This window comes from Megalops cyprinoides, chromosome 6 (assembly GCF_013368585.1).
Source record: "Megalops cyprinoides isolate fMegCyp1 chromosome 6, fMegCyp1.pri, whole genome shotgun sequence".
In the NCBI taxonomy this organism is placed as follows: Eukaryota; Metazoa; Chordata; class Actinopteri; order Elopiformes; family Megalopidae; genus Megalops; species Megalops cyprinoides.
The window spans coordinates 2,851,453-2,866,970 of NC_050588.1; the positions used below are offsets into that span (position 1 = coordinate 2,851,453).

The following is a 15,518-nucleotide window of genomic DNA, read 5'->3' on the forward strand; positions in this document are numbered from 1 at the left end:
TGAGTATGGTTATTGATTGGTTATTGTAATTTTAATGGTAGTCAGTCTCCAACCTTCTTACGTAATTTCATCTGAAGAATTATGAACAAGGATTTCCAAACAGTGCTGCTTCGATCCAAAGAAAAAGAGATTGCAAAATGCATTTTGGGGTATGTTTGAAACTTTACATTACTGTAGGGGAAACCAAAAAATTCTAAATTCTAAATTAGCTTGTCTTATACAGTACCTTCATAAAATGCGTGGCTCTTCTGTGTGGATTACAACAATAATAAATGTGAGAAGCATCCACAGATAAAATGGCAGGTGAATTAGGCTACACTATTTTCCCCCTTCCTGTACCAAACCACATCGTGAGCTTTGCTAAATTCACTTTGATACCTGTCACATGCAAAAAATATCTGTAAAAAAAATACCAATGGTCAGATTTACATTATACACTTAAATATAAGTTCTGACACCACCCAGTTACTACTGTGGATCCCCCTTGGATTCCCCATCCTCTTGCGCTGAAAGCAGTACCATCATGGGGAAGATGATGGCGGCAGGCGAAGTCTTGATCACCCACAGCAGCACCAGGCAGGTCAGCTGCGTCAGCGTGAACAGGTGAACTTTGCGTAGGGGCACATGCCGCAGGTAGATGAAGTCTGGCTGATGCTTAGCTGGCATGCCAAACAGCTTCAGGCGATCAAAAAACTGCAAATGGAATAAAGAGAAAGAGCTCAGTTACTCAGTAATACTCCTATATATTATTACTGCCAATAGTGTTATTACTGAGTAATAACACTATTGGCAGTGCAAACAGATTCATTTCCTCTCTGAGAACCAATCGTGTAATATTGCTAGTGAGGTTATTTTGAATTCAAATTTATTCAGAAATACAATTTTTGCTTAAATATATGATACAATATAATACATTTCCATAAATGGAAATAGATGGGGCAGCAGTGTTGAATAATGGTAAGGAGGAGGACTTGTAAGTGAAAGGTTGCCAGTTTGATTCCCCACTGGAGCACTGCTGTTGTGCCTTTGGGCAAAGTACTTAACCCATAATTGCCTCAGAAATTATCCAGCTGCATATGTATAACATGTATACATGTACAACATGCAAAAAATTGTAACCTATGTAAGTTGCTCTGGATAAGAGCGTCTGCTAAATGCCAATAATGTAATGTGATGTAGATGGAGAACCACAGCTGCTCCTATGTGTGTGTACACCATGTATTATAACTAGTAATGTACCAAAAATATATTACAAAATATCAATTTAAATCAATAATATTTAGAATTTTGTTGCATGCAGAAATGACTTTATGAAATAGACTTTTATAATAATTCTAGAGCTACGTGGCTGCTAGATGAATAAGGAAGAGTATGTCTCTCACAATTACCATAAATACTACTTCAGGGTGATCTATTCCCATGGAGAAATTACGCTGTAATATGCTATTGGGCCAAATACAATGTGCCTATTATCGTTTAAAAGGATGGTGGCCCACCTTATATTCTAACCATTACCATAATATTACTTCTTCATATCTCCATTATATATGTTGAATGGTAATGACTTTTCATCCTTGGTGAGTGAATGGTGAGTGCTCCAAATGTAAGAATCTGCCTATAATAGTGGTTTTTCAGTTTATATTCTAGTATGGTACACAGCAAAGCACCTAGGAGTGAAGGGTGTGGAAAGCACTTCCCATTTTGTGGGAGATGTTTGAAAACTACTAGAGGTGTTAGGTGCAAATGCACTGCAAAAACAAGGATATTTACTGAACATAAAGAGAGCAGAGACTGTAAGATGTTCGTGCTCCTAATATCTGTGCTTTACCTGGATTCCTTTAAGAGATGAGGCCCCCATGTACAGGAATACGCCATAGAGAACCGGCATGGGAATGAACTATAAAACACAAACATGCGAGCAGATACACATTCACAGACACACATACAACGAGTAAGACCTGTAAGTTAATGGGAGACCTCATAGGCATTGTTGTATTGCATGTGTTTGCAGGCATTCTGGATAGTCAATGTGCTGCTATGAACAGTGGGTACATGGAGACATCAGTGCTCTTAAATCAACACCTTATGGATTGTTTTTTTTTTCTGAAACTGCATTGTATAATTATGGGTAAGCTGCACAGTAGATAGTAGAGTTTTGGATGGTAAAATATATTTCAATTTTACAATTTTTCCCAGGGACTGCAGATGGAAATTAGCTAGTAGCTAAACCTGGTACAAAGCATCTTTCCTCTTTTTTAAGATTAATGTATTTTGTACATGGTCCCTGATATAAATAAATTTAATAAATATATAAAACAAGCCACCTATACCTGTAATTGCTTATGGCCAGCTAAACCTGGTACAAAGCATCTTTCCTCTTTTTTAAGATTAATGTATTTTATACATGGTCCCTGATATAAATAAATTTAATAAATAAATAAAACAAGCCACCTATACCTGGAATTGCTTATGGCCATGCCACCTTGTAGATGCCCAACCTCATCTGATCTTTGAAGCTAAGCAAGGTTGTGCCTGGTTAGTACTTGGGTCAGAGACTTTGAAAACCTTGGTGCTAGCATACAGGACAGTGAATGGGACAGTCCTCTCATATCTACAATCAGTCTGGGGAAAATGGGGAAACTGACTGTCCCATCCCAATGGGGTTGCTCCTCTCAGACATGATGCCTGTCTGTTCTGGTCCCCCAGTGGTGGAATGAACTTCCCATAGGGGAGCAGAGCACAGCAGAATACTTGGCTATCTTCCAATGCAGATTGAAGACCCATCTCATCAGACTGAATCTCAGTTCCACCTCAATACCCCACCCCCTAACACCTGCTACTTGTATTACTTGCTGTTTATTTTAAATGTAGTATCACAATATGTTATGGATTCTGGGATCTAGTGACTGTGATGTATGGCAGTGTATGCACTTGGCTTCCCTTTCTAAGCTTTCTAAGTTTCTAAGCTGTCTAGTCAGGTTGGCACGTTAACTTGTGGTAGGGTTTAAGTAGTGTTATGCTCACACTCACTGGCCTGGCAGTGTTGTTAGCCTGGTCTGACACTGTTGCTCATTATATTTGAACTGACACACTTCTATTCTCTCCTGGATAATGAATGTAATGCAATGTGATGCAATATTTATTGAAACTGTCCCATATGTGCAGAAGAGGTGTTCACTGACCCGAAGCACAGTGGTCATAAAGACAGAGCAGCCCATCAGCAGGAAGATGACCAGGCCGGTGAGGCGCTGCTCACGGATGCCAAGGAAGCGAGGCTGCTCCCCTGGGGCGGAGCTCTCCGACTCCAGTTTCAGGCTGTTCACATGGGAGATGGACAGCACAGTGGCGGCCACAAACCAGGGCAGCCCCATGATGGAGCACACAGCCAACATCATGCCCACCATCAGCAGGTCCAGGTGGTACCCACAGCCTTTCTGCACAAGGAAAAAGGGGTGTTTGAGACCCCATGGCTATGTCACCTATGGCTATGACAATGACAAGCACATAGCAGGCCACCTATTATTTTGTGAATCATCAGCAGTGTAGGAATCTGTGGCAGTAAGGAGCGGTCTACTTTGCCTTTGCCTTCAATTGTCAGGTATAATTCAGCAGGTATACCTAACTGACCCTGAACCCATAAGTGCAAAAAGGTTGTGTCCCTCACATTTTGGTATGTGTTTTATTGAGGTAAAATGGTACAGCTGCTAATACCTATTTTTTGTATCTAGGGTACAAGGCTAATGTTATTAGAGGACCATTAACATATGCTGTACGTCTACTGGCATTCTTCACATTTTTTCTGCCACTTGACGACAATGAAATACAGATGGTTTCCCAAAAACAAAATTTGCCAGTTTTACAAAGCATAAATCTCAATAGGTACCCATTGGTAACATGATTCAGTTACAAAATCCAATATGCCAGCCAAACATGAAGGAATGACAGCCATTTAGCATTATAAAAAAAACAACAATGAGGCGCAGAGCCCCGAAGCTTGGCACACATATCCTCAGTACCATAACACACATTTCACTTCTGCTCCATATGCTACAGCTTTTATACTTACACCCAACTTCTGTCTGCTTTCTAATATTCAGCACTGCTGTTAACAGCAATTCCAACGCAGCTCCTCACCAAAAGCTTGTGCTCCTTGCGGTTGATGATGACAGCAGTGATCTGTTGATCCATGAAGATGAGAATGGTGCATAGCAGGGCTGGGATGGAAGCGGCTAGAACTGTCCACCAGGGGTTTCGGCCAATCGGGTTAATGATCCAGCCTCGGTCGTCTCGGGTTGGCTGCAGATACAGAACCACAATCGGGAGAGCCACCATAGTCAATGAAGGCAACAAGCAGCAGCTCAACACAAGCACTGCAAGGCCTGCTTAACACAAATTCACTTCCGTTCAGATAAACAGGACTCACAACATGAGGGTATGGTTCCACTGCAGCGAATTTCGCTTTGCACTCATTCAGTTTGTATGGGGGCGAAATTCGCTCTGGTTGGGCAAAATCTGGGTGAATTCGCCGAGGCAAGCGAAATTGAGATGGCGAAATCCCAACTTTATGCAAATGAGAACCAATCAGTTCAGCGTGTGATGTGTTTGGTACGTGACGTTAAAAAGAGAGGCGGAAGTAACAAAAAAAGTCTGACCAAGATGGCGGAGGCTAAAGGCTACATGTAGCATGAAAACATGTATTTGATTAAAAGATGTATGGGCAACCATTTCTATCTACATCAACACGGGTTGTTGTTTCTATGTTACATTAAATTAGCTGAGACAAATAGATCCCTGTAGATCTTCATTTAAACACTCTAAGGTAGGTGACAGGCTAACCGCTAACGTTTTCGGACATCACATATACACTACGCAGATTGCTGGGATAGCCAGGCTAACATTGGCATGAAAACATTTATATGATTTTACGATGACTGGGTGACCTTATTGTATTCAGAGCATGAACGGCTAAAAAAGGGAGGTAATTAAATTGGTGGAGAGCATACACAACGCAATGTCTATGCTATTTCATCACAGTTGACTGGTTGAGTTCACAAGCTAGCTGAATCGCTTGCTACAATAGCTAGCTAGCTGACTTGCTGGCTACGTCACCGCACCACAGCTACACTTGCTACTAACAGGATAGCCAAACTGCTTGCTGTTTTCGCGACCACTCCCCCAGAGCAAAAATTCGCCAGGTGAAATTCGCGAGGTGTTTCGCTGTGTGGAAGCCTAGCGTAAGACGTCCAATACTGACGCTTTATACCCTATTCTCCACTGGTACTCCTACCTTGAACTTGCTGGGCACCTGTAACTTCTGAGAGGGGATCCCAATGATATAGTCTATAAGGACCATGATGACTATAGTGAGGAAAACTGCAAAGTCACTGATTGTGGACCGTACCTGAAAAAAGCAGAACTGACTTCAGATCAATGTATCAGGCCTCCAATCTCAACAGTGCATGCTCGACAATGGACTTTCAACTAGTGACTTCAACATATGATTTCAAATCTATAAATATATCTAAAAGCTCTCTCCATGCATAGTGAAGTAATTAAGGTTTGTTTTCAAGACAAGAACGTATAATACTCCTCTAACATTGACCACCCAGCAGGCAAGTGAATTACCCTTGTGGGGAAGTAGTGGCTGGTCTTGAATTGTTTCAGAAAGCTGGACATGAAGAAAGTGGAGAAGAAGAGGATGGCTGACCAGAAGAGCACATCAGGGGTATAGGGACCATGTTGTCCACATGCTGTCCCCACAAACTGGCCCCGTACCTCTAAACACTCCTGTATGCACACGGTGAGAAAGGCTGTTTTATTAGGCTGAGCAATAAATAGTGTGTTGGAAGTATATAGACCTTAGTGATAATTGTTGCTATTGTCGTATATGTGCAATAAAACAGTTAATGTATACTTAGTCTTTGCTACTGTTTTTCAGCCAGATGTTCAACCAGTGTTATTTGTGGTTTTGTACTTGTGTTCTAGTTTTTCTGGTCGTAGGTATTGCCTTGTATGTTGCTCTGGATAATACTGTCTACCACATAATAAAAATAATAAGTAAAGTGAAGTCCAGAAGTATGGGTTGTGGTGCAAGTTACCGAGACGGTGAGGTTGGTCCAGGGCACGGCAGAGGCGGAGATGTTTCTCTGGTTCCAGTACTCCAGAGTTTTGTTGCTGGGGCTGTCTGGTTCAGCACACCTACAGCTGGCAGGAAGACCACAGAAAGATTGTGTGAGATCCCCATGTCTCCTATGTGTCTAACACAACAGGGAGTGGATGGCTGTATGATTATAACTAACAGCATTGTTTTTTCTCCAGTGCCACTGATATGTATGCAAGTAAAAGATATGATGCCAACGGACCTCTAAGATGGACCCCGGGTTTGAGATCAAGCAAGTCATCTGCTGATAATGACCAGGATCCCACAATGGCAGAACGTATTGACCAGGGTTAGGGGAGGGTAGGTCAGTCAGGGCTTCCTCATCTCACTGCTCTCAGACACCCTGTGATTCATCAGGGTCCTGCGAGTTGCTCGAATGACATCAGTGAAGCAGTGCCTATGCTCTACTTGGCATCCACTTAACTGTGGTGTTCTGTGGGACTTGTAGTGTGAAAAACACCAATTGGCTGCATGTGGGTGTATCAAAGGATCACATCTGTCTTGCATCAGTGCCCCTGCATGACTGCATACGTTGTCACGGTGAGACAAGCTTAATATACAGTTAGTGTTTCCAAACAGTGTCACATAAAGGGAAGAGGCATTAAGTGGAAACAGTAAGAGAGCAGGCCTCACTAGGAAAGCGTGAGCTGATCCAGCTGGGTGTGAGTGTTGATAGGGTAGAGCTCGCCCAGGTGCACCAGCTTCTCCAGGGCCTCATAGATGAAGATGAGGCAGATGAGGGCAGCGAAGGCTTCCTCTGTGAAGCGAGTGATGTAGCACACCAGCGAGCTGGCATCAGTGGCCACCAGCACCAGGCACAGTGCCGCTGTCCAGAGCCCAATGCAGGTGCGCAAGGACAGATATGACAGGTCATAGTCCCTGTGTGGGTGGGGGAAAAGTGGGGTGGGAGGCAGGGGGACCGCAGGAGGATCCATGGTACCACATGACAGGGAAGAGATGGTGGGGTACAATGAGCAGGATATAAGTGGTGAAGAAAAAAGAAGCAAGACAGAGGGGGTGGGGGGTTAAGCAGTTCACCAAATATGGCTTAGCTCATATCAGAAAACAAATTACACCAATTTCAAAAATGAAGGAGAGACAGCACTGACTTGCAGAACTTGAAAAGGATCTTCTCAAAGACTAGGACAGGCCCTGTGCTCCCTAGGATAGTGAGAGGTTGACCCGCAAAGAGAGAGTAGGCAATGCCAGTCATGGAAGCACCCAGCAGGGACTCGATGGCACTCTGTTTCAAATACAAAAGCAAACACACACACAAACATACACAGGCACACAACACACATTGAGTGGTGAAAGATGAATAGCTTGTCATATGTAAGAGACTTATGTAAGAGGGTAGCTGATTTCATTCCCTATTTCCATGCTCATGCTGTGTGGGCTCTCTGGATGAGAAAGATGGTATCAGCCTTGAGAAATAGTCTGTGTTTGAAGGGTCTCATATGCGTTCTGCTGTCTGGGGGAAGTGTGAGCTTAGTGGAAGTACATGGATATCTAGCATATGTGTAGATTTCCCGTGTGTGTGTGCATTCCTGTCTGTGTGCATTCCATGTGTGTGTATACATTCTGTGTACGTGTGTGCTTTCCCATGTGTACATGTCCATTTCTGTCTGCATGCATTCCTATGTGTGTGTGTGCATTTTCATGTGTGTGCTTGTGCAGTTCAATGTGCATGTGCATTCCCATGCATTTCCATGAGTGCAGAGTGTGCTTACAATGCGGCCTTCAGTGGCCTCCCCCAGCAGCCCACCAAAGGTGATGACAGGGGACATGCAGGCGCAGTACAAGAACAGAAAAGAAGCCACACACTGCAGGCTCAGGCCATCCCGAAAGTCACTCAGGTAGAAGGGAGCCTTCCGTTTTACATCCAGGATCAGGCCTCCAAACAACCTGCACACAAAGCCGGATGGAATAAAGAGACAGAAAAAATGTAATGTTCTGGAGTGTGAGTTGGGGTCTGCAGCTTTAGCCCTGAGGGTGTATGGTGCCCTGAACGAACCCCCCCACCCCCAACACACCCCCGCCAAAAAAACAGAAAAAAAGCACCATTCTGCACTAACTGTAATTTTTATTCAGACATTTGTAACATCCCAAATAAATACATTTATTTTTACATATATTCATTTGGCAGATGCTTTCACTGTAGTATATAAATACAAACAAAAAACAGAATCGAATTATTACACTAATACCCTAGCTAAAAAAAACTACACAAATAAAACTAAATTGCACAAATCATGTCACCTCAATGAAAGTTAACCAAATCAATAATGTGCTAGTTAAGTTGTAATCATTTTGCTGCAGGCTACACACATTATCATGATGAAACTGTGTGAAATTATATCCAATGTTATGTAAGCTAGATGGACAGAAAACGGAATATTGTCGCCCTTTGTGCAATAGCATAGCAGGCAACATAGCAACATAGGCTAACAAATATACTGTAAGTGTTATACTAGCCTATTTCATTACATGCATAATATTATACTCATAAAGAGATGACATAGCTGCATACCTTTATATTTTGCGCATTTCTCCTCTTCTTCTTTCCTCTTTTTCCTAAACTGGGCACCTGATCGCTTATCCATTTGTGTTGATATGGCACTCGAGCATTAATACATTACCCATCCCCCAACACTGTCAACCAAGAGTCAAGACTAAACCAATTCACCTTGGTGCAGACTGATTTTATATTACTATTAATGATTTTGCACAAACCAGAAAAAAATGCAACAATATGAATATGTCTGTGAAAATATATATTCACAGTATTATGAATGAATTGTGGTTTATTTGGTAGCATTTCATAGTTTGACTGATTTTACTAATTGCATTATTACTGTACAAAGTTAGAGGTGCGCTATTTGATAAATTCCCCTGCTCCCCCTACCTCGGGCTTCCAGAACGGAGACCTGAGATCAACCTCCCCCACCCGCCCCCCTCCCCATCTCGTGCTTCTGAGTGGGAGACCTTCCCAGGCAGTAGCCTGTCTAGCTCAACTAGAATCTGATCGTGCAAATGTCACCATTCCAAAATTTTTTTGTGTGGGCGCCCCGTGCCGCCCCTGGCAAGATGCTGCCCTGGGCAGCTACCCATGTTGCCCATACCTAAATCCGTCACTGCTTGTATGTCACATGCATTTACTATGCAAATACTTAATCATTAAGTAAAATCAGTGATCATTAAGTAAAATGACTATTAAGTAACCACTAAGCAAATCTTTAATCATTTAATCACAAAGTGAATGGAATGAGATTCTCAAGGTAGCTGACGGCAGTGAGGATGTACATAATGGTGATGTCAAAGCACTGAAGATAAAGATTACAGACTCTTTGATGATGAAGAGGAGGGGGTGGGGGTTGACCTACCTGCCAGTTCTCTGCAGTTCTGGGCCATGGTGCTCCCCCTGTGACTCTATCTCCACCTGGCAGGCCATCCCGTTGGGCATTCCAGGCATCTTCCTCTTCTCCTGCACAGACAGCAGCTCAGTCAGAAAGCACCACCTGGCTGACACAGCCAGCACCGCCTGGCTGACACCCAGGAAGGAGACGGCTCACCTGGGAAGGAACATTCTTTGGGGGCTCAATTCGAATGGAGGGATCCCACTCTCCAGGAGGCAAAACGGTCACCTGGTCCAGGAACTCGTCGATCCCTGCCAAAAGGTCACTGCGATCCTTAGCCTTGTAGGCCACATCATGGAAAATCTGAGGGATGGAGAAAGGGAACAAATGAACAGAGTTTATGTTGCAGGCAAGTACATTTGCAGGTGAGGCATTCCAGACTATACAGAGTGAAAAATGACTGAGGGGCATATTTACAAAAGGCTTGCAAGTAGACGGCCACAGAAATCACTTGCAGTGAGCAAAAATGATGGGTTTTGATCTGTTATTAGCATGAGAGAAGCTGGCATTCCAGCTAACTGCAGCCTAACATTTATGCAGTCCATTTTGAGTCATGTATATGCAGTAAGGATGCTGTTATGTGTTGTGGGAAAAATATTGGTAGGGCCTATGTACAAGAATAACATAGAATAACATCTCATCAGAATATATAGCCACACAATAATGACAAGGTGTTTAAGGAAATGATGCTTTAAATATGTTTCAGAATGTCCTTTACAAAACATTTGTTTCTTGTGAGTGGTGCAAGATAAAACACAGATTTCTCCTTCAGATAGACATAAACATTATAGTATGTTTTTCTACTTCAATGGGGAATAATGTGTGGCAGTAATCAGCTCTCTACATTATAGATCAGCGTGCTAAAGCACTTAGCCCCACCTGCTCCTCATAGACTACTGGCTTGCTCTTTGTTCCATCCATTGGCAAAAGTGTTTTTCTGTTTTCAACAGCTGCTATTTCAACAGAATGAACTCTCTGCTATCAGATTCAGATTCATTACTTAATAAATATCATGCTTTTCTAATTAGACAAATCTGTATCTGTTAAGATACCTTACGATTTTCCTCTCCCTTTCCTCTCACGTGTATCCCCCATTGGTTGACACCCACCATTTTCATTCACTTGGTCAAAACATACACAAATAATGAATTTTATTGTTGGAACTGTCTGACAGGTAAGTGAGAGATATATATCTGATGTCTGTGGCTAACATCATTCATATAGTAGTTATTGATAAATATGCTGAAGATACAAAAATGGCTTGCATAAGGATTAGCTCAATTAAGCATCTACAAATAAGCTTTTCAATAAACCTTCATGTTCCTTTATGTTCATCATAAATGTCTGGTTAGTTGTTACCTCGTCAGTCATGATGGTGGCCATGGAACGGCCAATCTCATGGTACTGCTGGGCTTTTCCATCTGGGCCCAGGAGAATGAACATGAACCTACAACACATTAAATTGCAGCTGTTTTGTCAATAAATATAGGTACATTCTCTTATTGTATGCTAGTGGCTCCAGTCCAGATTGTACACGCCTTACTAAATCATCAGTGATTGAATATTTTAAATAACATTAGATTTATTCATTCAGATATTTTTTGTCTCATAATAAAGTAGACAGTAGAGTCACTGTCTGTCTCCTACCACAGACTGAAAAGCCATCTGTTCAAACTGCATCTTGGTTCGACTAACCGCACAGTCTGATCATTCATACTAAATTCTCAAATACATCTGCTAAATAAAAGCACTGCCTCCTAAAACTCCCTCTGGCACCTATTATGATACTTTGTAGAATGCTGTATGCTATGTTATGACTCCTACTGTTGGTTCTGATACTGGTGATTTGGCATCATCTCTGCTCTTAGCCTAACCTTCTTGTATGCACTTTTGTAAGTTGCTCTGGGTAAGTGCTAAATGACTAAATGTAAATGTAATGAACCATGCTGAAGGACAGGGAGTGACAGTCTAGCTTGAGCACTGGCAGAGTGGAGGAGAGACAGTCTGGTGCAGAGAGGGTACCTGGTGGGTATGGGAACCTCAGTCAGCCCAGACAGCAGCACTGCAGGGGACAGACGGACAAAAGCCACGATTGGCCTCTCTAGGAAGTCCAGCTCACCCACGAGAACATTTGAGGCTTCTGCCCCCATGGGGATCTTCTTCATGAAATGAGTGTCCACCTGTACGAAAGAGGAAGATACAGCTCTAACATGTACAGCATGGTACATGATCTCTTACCCTCACATGCATAACAAAAATAATATGCCACACATGCTAGCAACATACCAAACTCACATGCCAATGACGTTAAAACATGCAGAACTAGAGCACATCTATGCTCTCAATGAGACTAAGGTCTTTTAAGCCTGCCCCATCATGCTTTTAGGAAACAAAACAGGGAGCTAACTTTCTATACAAGCAATTTTGCATTAAAACATACATATTCACTCCTGTGTTTAAGCGTATAAAGTTTTATAAGAAAGGTTGTGTACAGTTGTGTATATTTAAATCCAGATTCAACGGGGCTCCTGAGTGGGTCAATAGTTAAGGTGTTTGTCTTGAACATGTGCTGAGTCCTACCACCCTGGATTGATCCTCGCCTTATCATCAGCACAACAGTGTCCCCCGAGGAGCCCAGTGGCAGAACAATCTGGCCTTGTTCCACCAGGGCCAATACACCCGCATGCAGTCAATGGCTATTCTTTCACACTACAGTGCAGTGGGCACTCATTGGTGTGCTGGCACTATGCTACACTACAGTCATCCAAGCAAGTTGCTGGCATCTGATAACTCACAGGGTACCTGAGAGAAGTGAGATGAGGAGACTCAGGCTGACCTACCCACCTATACCCCTGGCAGAAAAAAGCCAATCTGTTCCACTGTTGTGGGCTCCTGGTTACTGAGGGCCAGAGCCATGTAGAGAGAGTCGCGTCAACGGAAGTTCAAAACCCTTGATCGTCACGTGATTCATGTAGACTTCAGATAGTTCCAGGAAGTTCTTTGCAGGCAATTTGAATGTGTAAATACAGAGAGACAGAACTGTGATTTTTGGTAGTCAATTAGTAGTCAATAAATGCATTGATTTTCAATATTTATATAGCACACTGACATGTGTATGTAGTTACATCAAAACTTTTTTTTTTGAAGTAAAATTGGGTACTATTTGAGGATTAGTGTGAACAGCTAGTGTTATCTGTCTTGTTGACATATTTTAGGCTAAAGTTACCTTGGTTAAAGAGCGTGTTGCTGTTGTTTATTGCTTTGAACTGTTTTCATTATTATTATTATTATTATTATTATTATTATTATTATGTTCTTAAACTTGTATGGTAGTCAAGAGCAATCATATCCTAATGTTTATTGATATATTTAGAGGGAAGGGAAGGGAAGGAATGTTTCAAAATTCAGATCAGATCAATTTTCTAACATTTCTTTAATTCATAGTGGTTTCAGTAATCCCATGGTAACTGAGGGCCTAAGTAATCTTAATGACTTAATGACTAATGTAATCTTTATGACTTTCAGATAGGACAGAATGAGACCGACAGGTGACTATCAATGATTGTCATGAATTCTTTAAATAGATCTCTAATAAACTCAGAAACATGAATAGCATGTCAAGCAGTTTGTCTGTACCCTTTCCTCTACATTTCCTTGCATATAGTCTCCACCATGGTTTGCTGTACTGTGCTGATGCTCCATATGTGTTGCTAACTTTATCCAGTATCCTAGCCTAATCTGTTATCTTTTAACGTTCCCTAAATCTACTAATTTAGTGGGGGATATTCCACTAACATGCTTTAATGCACATGTTAATTTGATTCAGATGTGCTGATAATATACAATCTGACTCTTTAAATGTCTTACCCTTGAAAATGCACCACAACCGGTCTATTCTGCTGCAACTCTACTACGCTGCTGGTATTTGCTGCTAACTTCTGGGAACTATTGAGAGGCTCCACAATCCGCCATCGCTGTAAAAAAATGATCCATTGGAGAGAACGGAGATGACACAACTCTCTCTCTACATGGCTCTCCTGTGGTCTTATAACACGACTGGGATTGAACCCAGGCCATTGGACTCAGCCTACACTCAGGAGCCCCATGTACAGTATATCCTATATTTGACTCTTTTTGGTAACTTCTTGTTTTCATCAAGGATGCAAACAAAGTGTTTTGAGAGACACCTTGCTACGATCCACTTGGCAGTTGTCCAGGGTGTTGCCATTTTTGACCTCCACGTTGGCTGGTGGAGGTTGAGGAGAGACAGCTTGGCCTTTTGAAAGGAGAAGGGAGGAGCATAACAAGCAGGTCAGAAGAGGGAAACCTCACTGTCATTATCAGACACAGAAGTACAATCGCAACAATTAACATGTGCATGCTTACTCAAAATAAACAGAACATTCTCCCAGTAGGAAAAGTCACCAGATGTCAATATGCTGTGAGACAGATATGATGTGACAGAAATGATTATCCAGTTGATTAAGTAAGCTCATCTCCTAACAGAGTGATATGTCAATTCACCATTTGTTAAAAAAAATCTGTCTCTCTTTCTTTGGATCATGAGCAATGAACTGACAGAAAAAGGGAAAGTTTTATACTCTTAGATACTGTTTGACAAATGGGCTCAGCACACATGATGAAAAAGACTTTGATACAGTCTATGACTAAATCGTATGGGGTGCACAAAGGGAAATTATCACTCTCAGTGTAACTGCAGGGCTCTTTAACTTCTAGCTGCGGTAACTGAAATGTCCTGCTGTTTCTGTCCTGTTGCCTGCCTGTCTCCCCAGCTGCCTCACTCCCTGTCTGTAAGTCTGCTCCACTCTCCTCAGGCCGCCTCACCAGTCTTGTCCATGGTGTGGGGTTCAGATGGCTTCCGTCCAGCGTCAGCAAAAGAGCGCACCATTGGGATAAGGTTGTTCCTCTTTTTTTCATTTTGATGGTGGTGCCTCTTCAGCAACGCCTCCCGCACCTTCACTCGCACGCTCTCATCCAGTGCTGCCTCCTGCTGGTCGAGCACCATGTCTGCAAGGGACACATCAGACACATGGTGACATGCCTCAGCCCCGTCCACCACCGAGATCCATGACCGAAAACATGGTGCAGAGGTGGCCCACTTCCCCTAGGTGCAGCCTGAGGTAACTACTCAGAAAGAATGCTACAAAGGATCATCTGAAAGAGTTAATACTTCCAATAATTCACTAAATGCATATCACTTTACATCCTGTGTGATCAAATACAATTACTTTGGATATTACATTATCATGGACTACTTGAAAATGATACTGTGAATAGTATTACGCAAAGAACAAATGATTATGGCAATTATTATGGAAATTGTCTTCAGCCCGCACATGGCTTCAAACCTCCTTGACATACTGTCATACCCACTCAGGGGAGTTCCTGTGCCAGGGCATCTGAAGCAGTGTTAAGAGCAGTTCAGAGCTCTGAGCACATTCCCAGGGTCTTGCTTGTCATTGCCTGGTTGCAGTTTGGTCCCAAAAGCTCTCAGTGGCATGGGAATGTGATGACTAACTCATTACTTCAGTTACTTCCCCCTGCACCTTCTCACCACTTGTTCAAAAATAAAAAAGATTCCTCTTCACTTAAACTCAACAGCTAACAATATAATATAAATATTTTTTCTTCAAAAGGGACAGGTTCCTTCAAAGACATTTGTGGTCCCAGTAGCTACTTTCAAAGTGACACACCACTGAAGTAGAAGAGAACTCCAGACTTCTCTTTGGCTACACTTGTTTATATGTGCAATACAGTTATGAGACACGAGAGAGAATGTGTAAGTCACTACAATCCAATTTGCTTGTCCTGGTGCAAAATCTTGCAGATTGTGCAAATGATTGAAAGGATAATCCTTTCTGTACAGAAAATAAGACTTTCTCTCACAGTTGATGAGAGACATTACTGAGATATTAACCACA

The 15,518-nt window shown here is 42.3% G+C and overlaps 1 protein-coding gene across 5 annotated transcripts in view; it reads right to left on the reverse strand.

Annotated features, from left to right (window-relative positions):
* The window catches only part of slc4a8 (solute carrier family 4 member 8), a 53,919-nt gene that overhangs the window by 5,464 nt on the left and 32,937 nt on the right, over positions 1–15,518 (reverse strand). For 4 of the 5 annotated variants that reach the window (XM_036532047.1, XM_036532046.1, XM_036532044.1 and 1 more), the window contains 16 exons: positions 14,422–14,604; positions 13,764–13,852; positions 11,599–11,756; positions 10,936–11,023; positions 9,733–9,879; positions 9,544–9,644; positions 7,891–8,065; positions 7,270–7,403; positions 6,794–7,039; positions 6,099–6,204; positions 5,626–5,787; positions 5,288–5,401; positions 4,135–4,296; positions 3,183–3,434; positions 1,829–1,897; positions 520–693 (listed from right to left, as the gene is read on the reverse strand). In XM_036532047.1, the coding sequence (XP_036387940.1) occupies positions 520–693; positions 1,829–1,897; positions 3,183–3,434; positions 4,135–4,296; positions 5,288–5,401; positions 5,626–5,787; positions 6,099–6,204; positions 6,794–7,039; positions 7,270–7,403; positions 7,891–8,065; positions 9,544–9,644; positions 9,733–9,879; positions 10,936–11,023; positions 11,599–11,756; positions 13,764–13,852; positions 14,422–14,604 (2,360 nt within the window). Of the gene's footprint in view, positions 1–519; positions 694–1,828; positions 1,898–3,182; positions 3,435–4,066; positions 4,297–5,287; positions 5,402–5,625; positions 5,788–6,098; positions 6,205–6,793; positions 7,040–7,269; positions 7,404–7,890; positions 8,066–9,543; positions 9,645–9,732; positions 9,880–10,935; positions 11,024–11,598; positions 11,757–13,763; positions 13,853–14,421; positions 14,605–15,518 lie in introns of those variants that run through there. The other variant, XM_036532049.1, reaches the window with a different exon arrangement.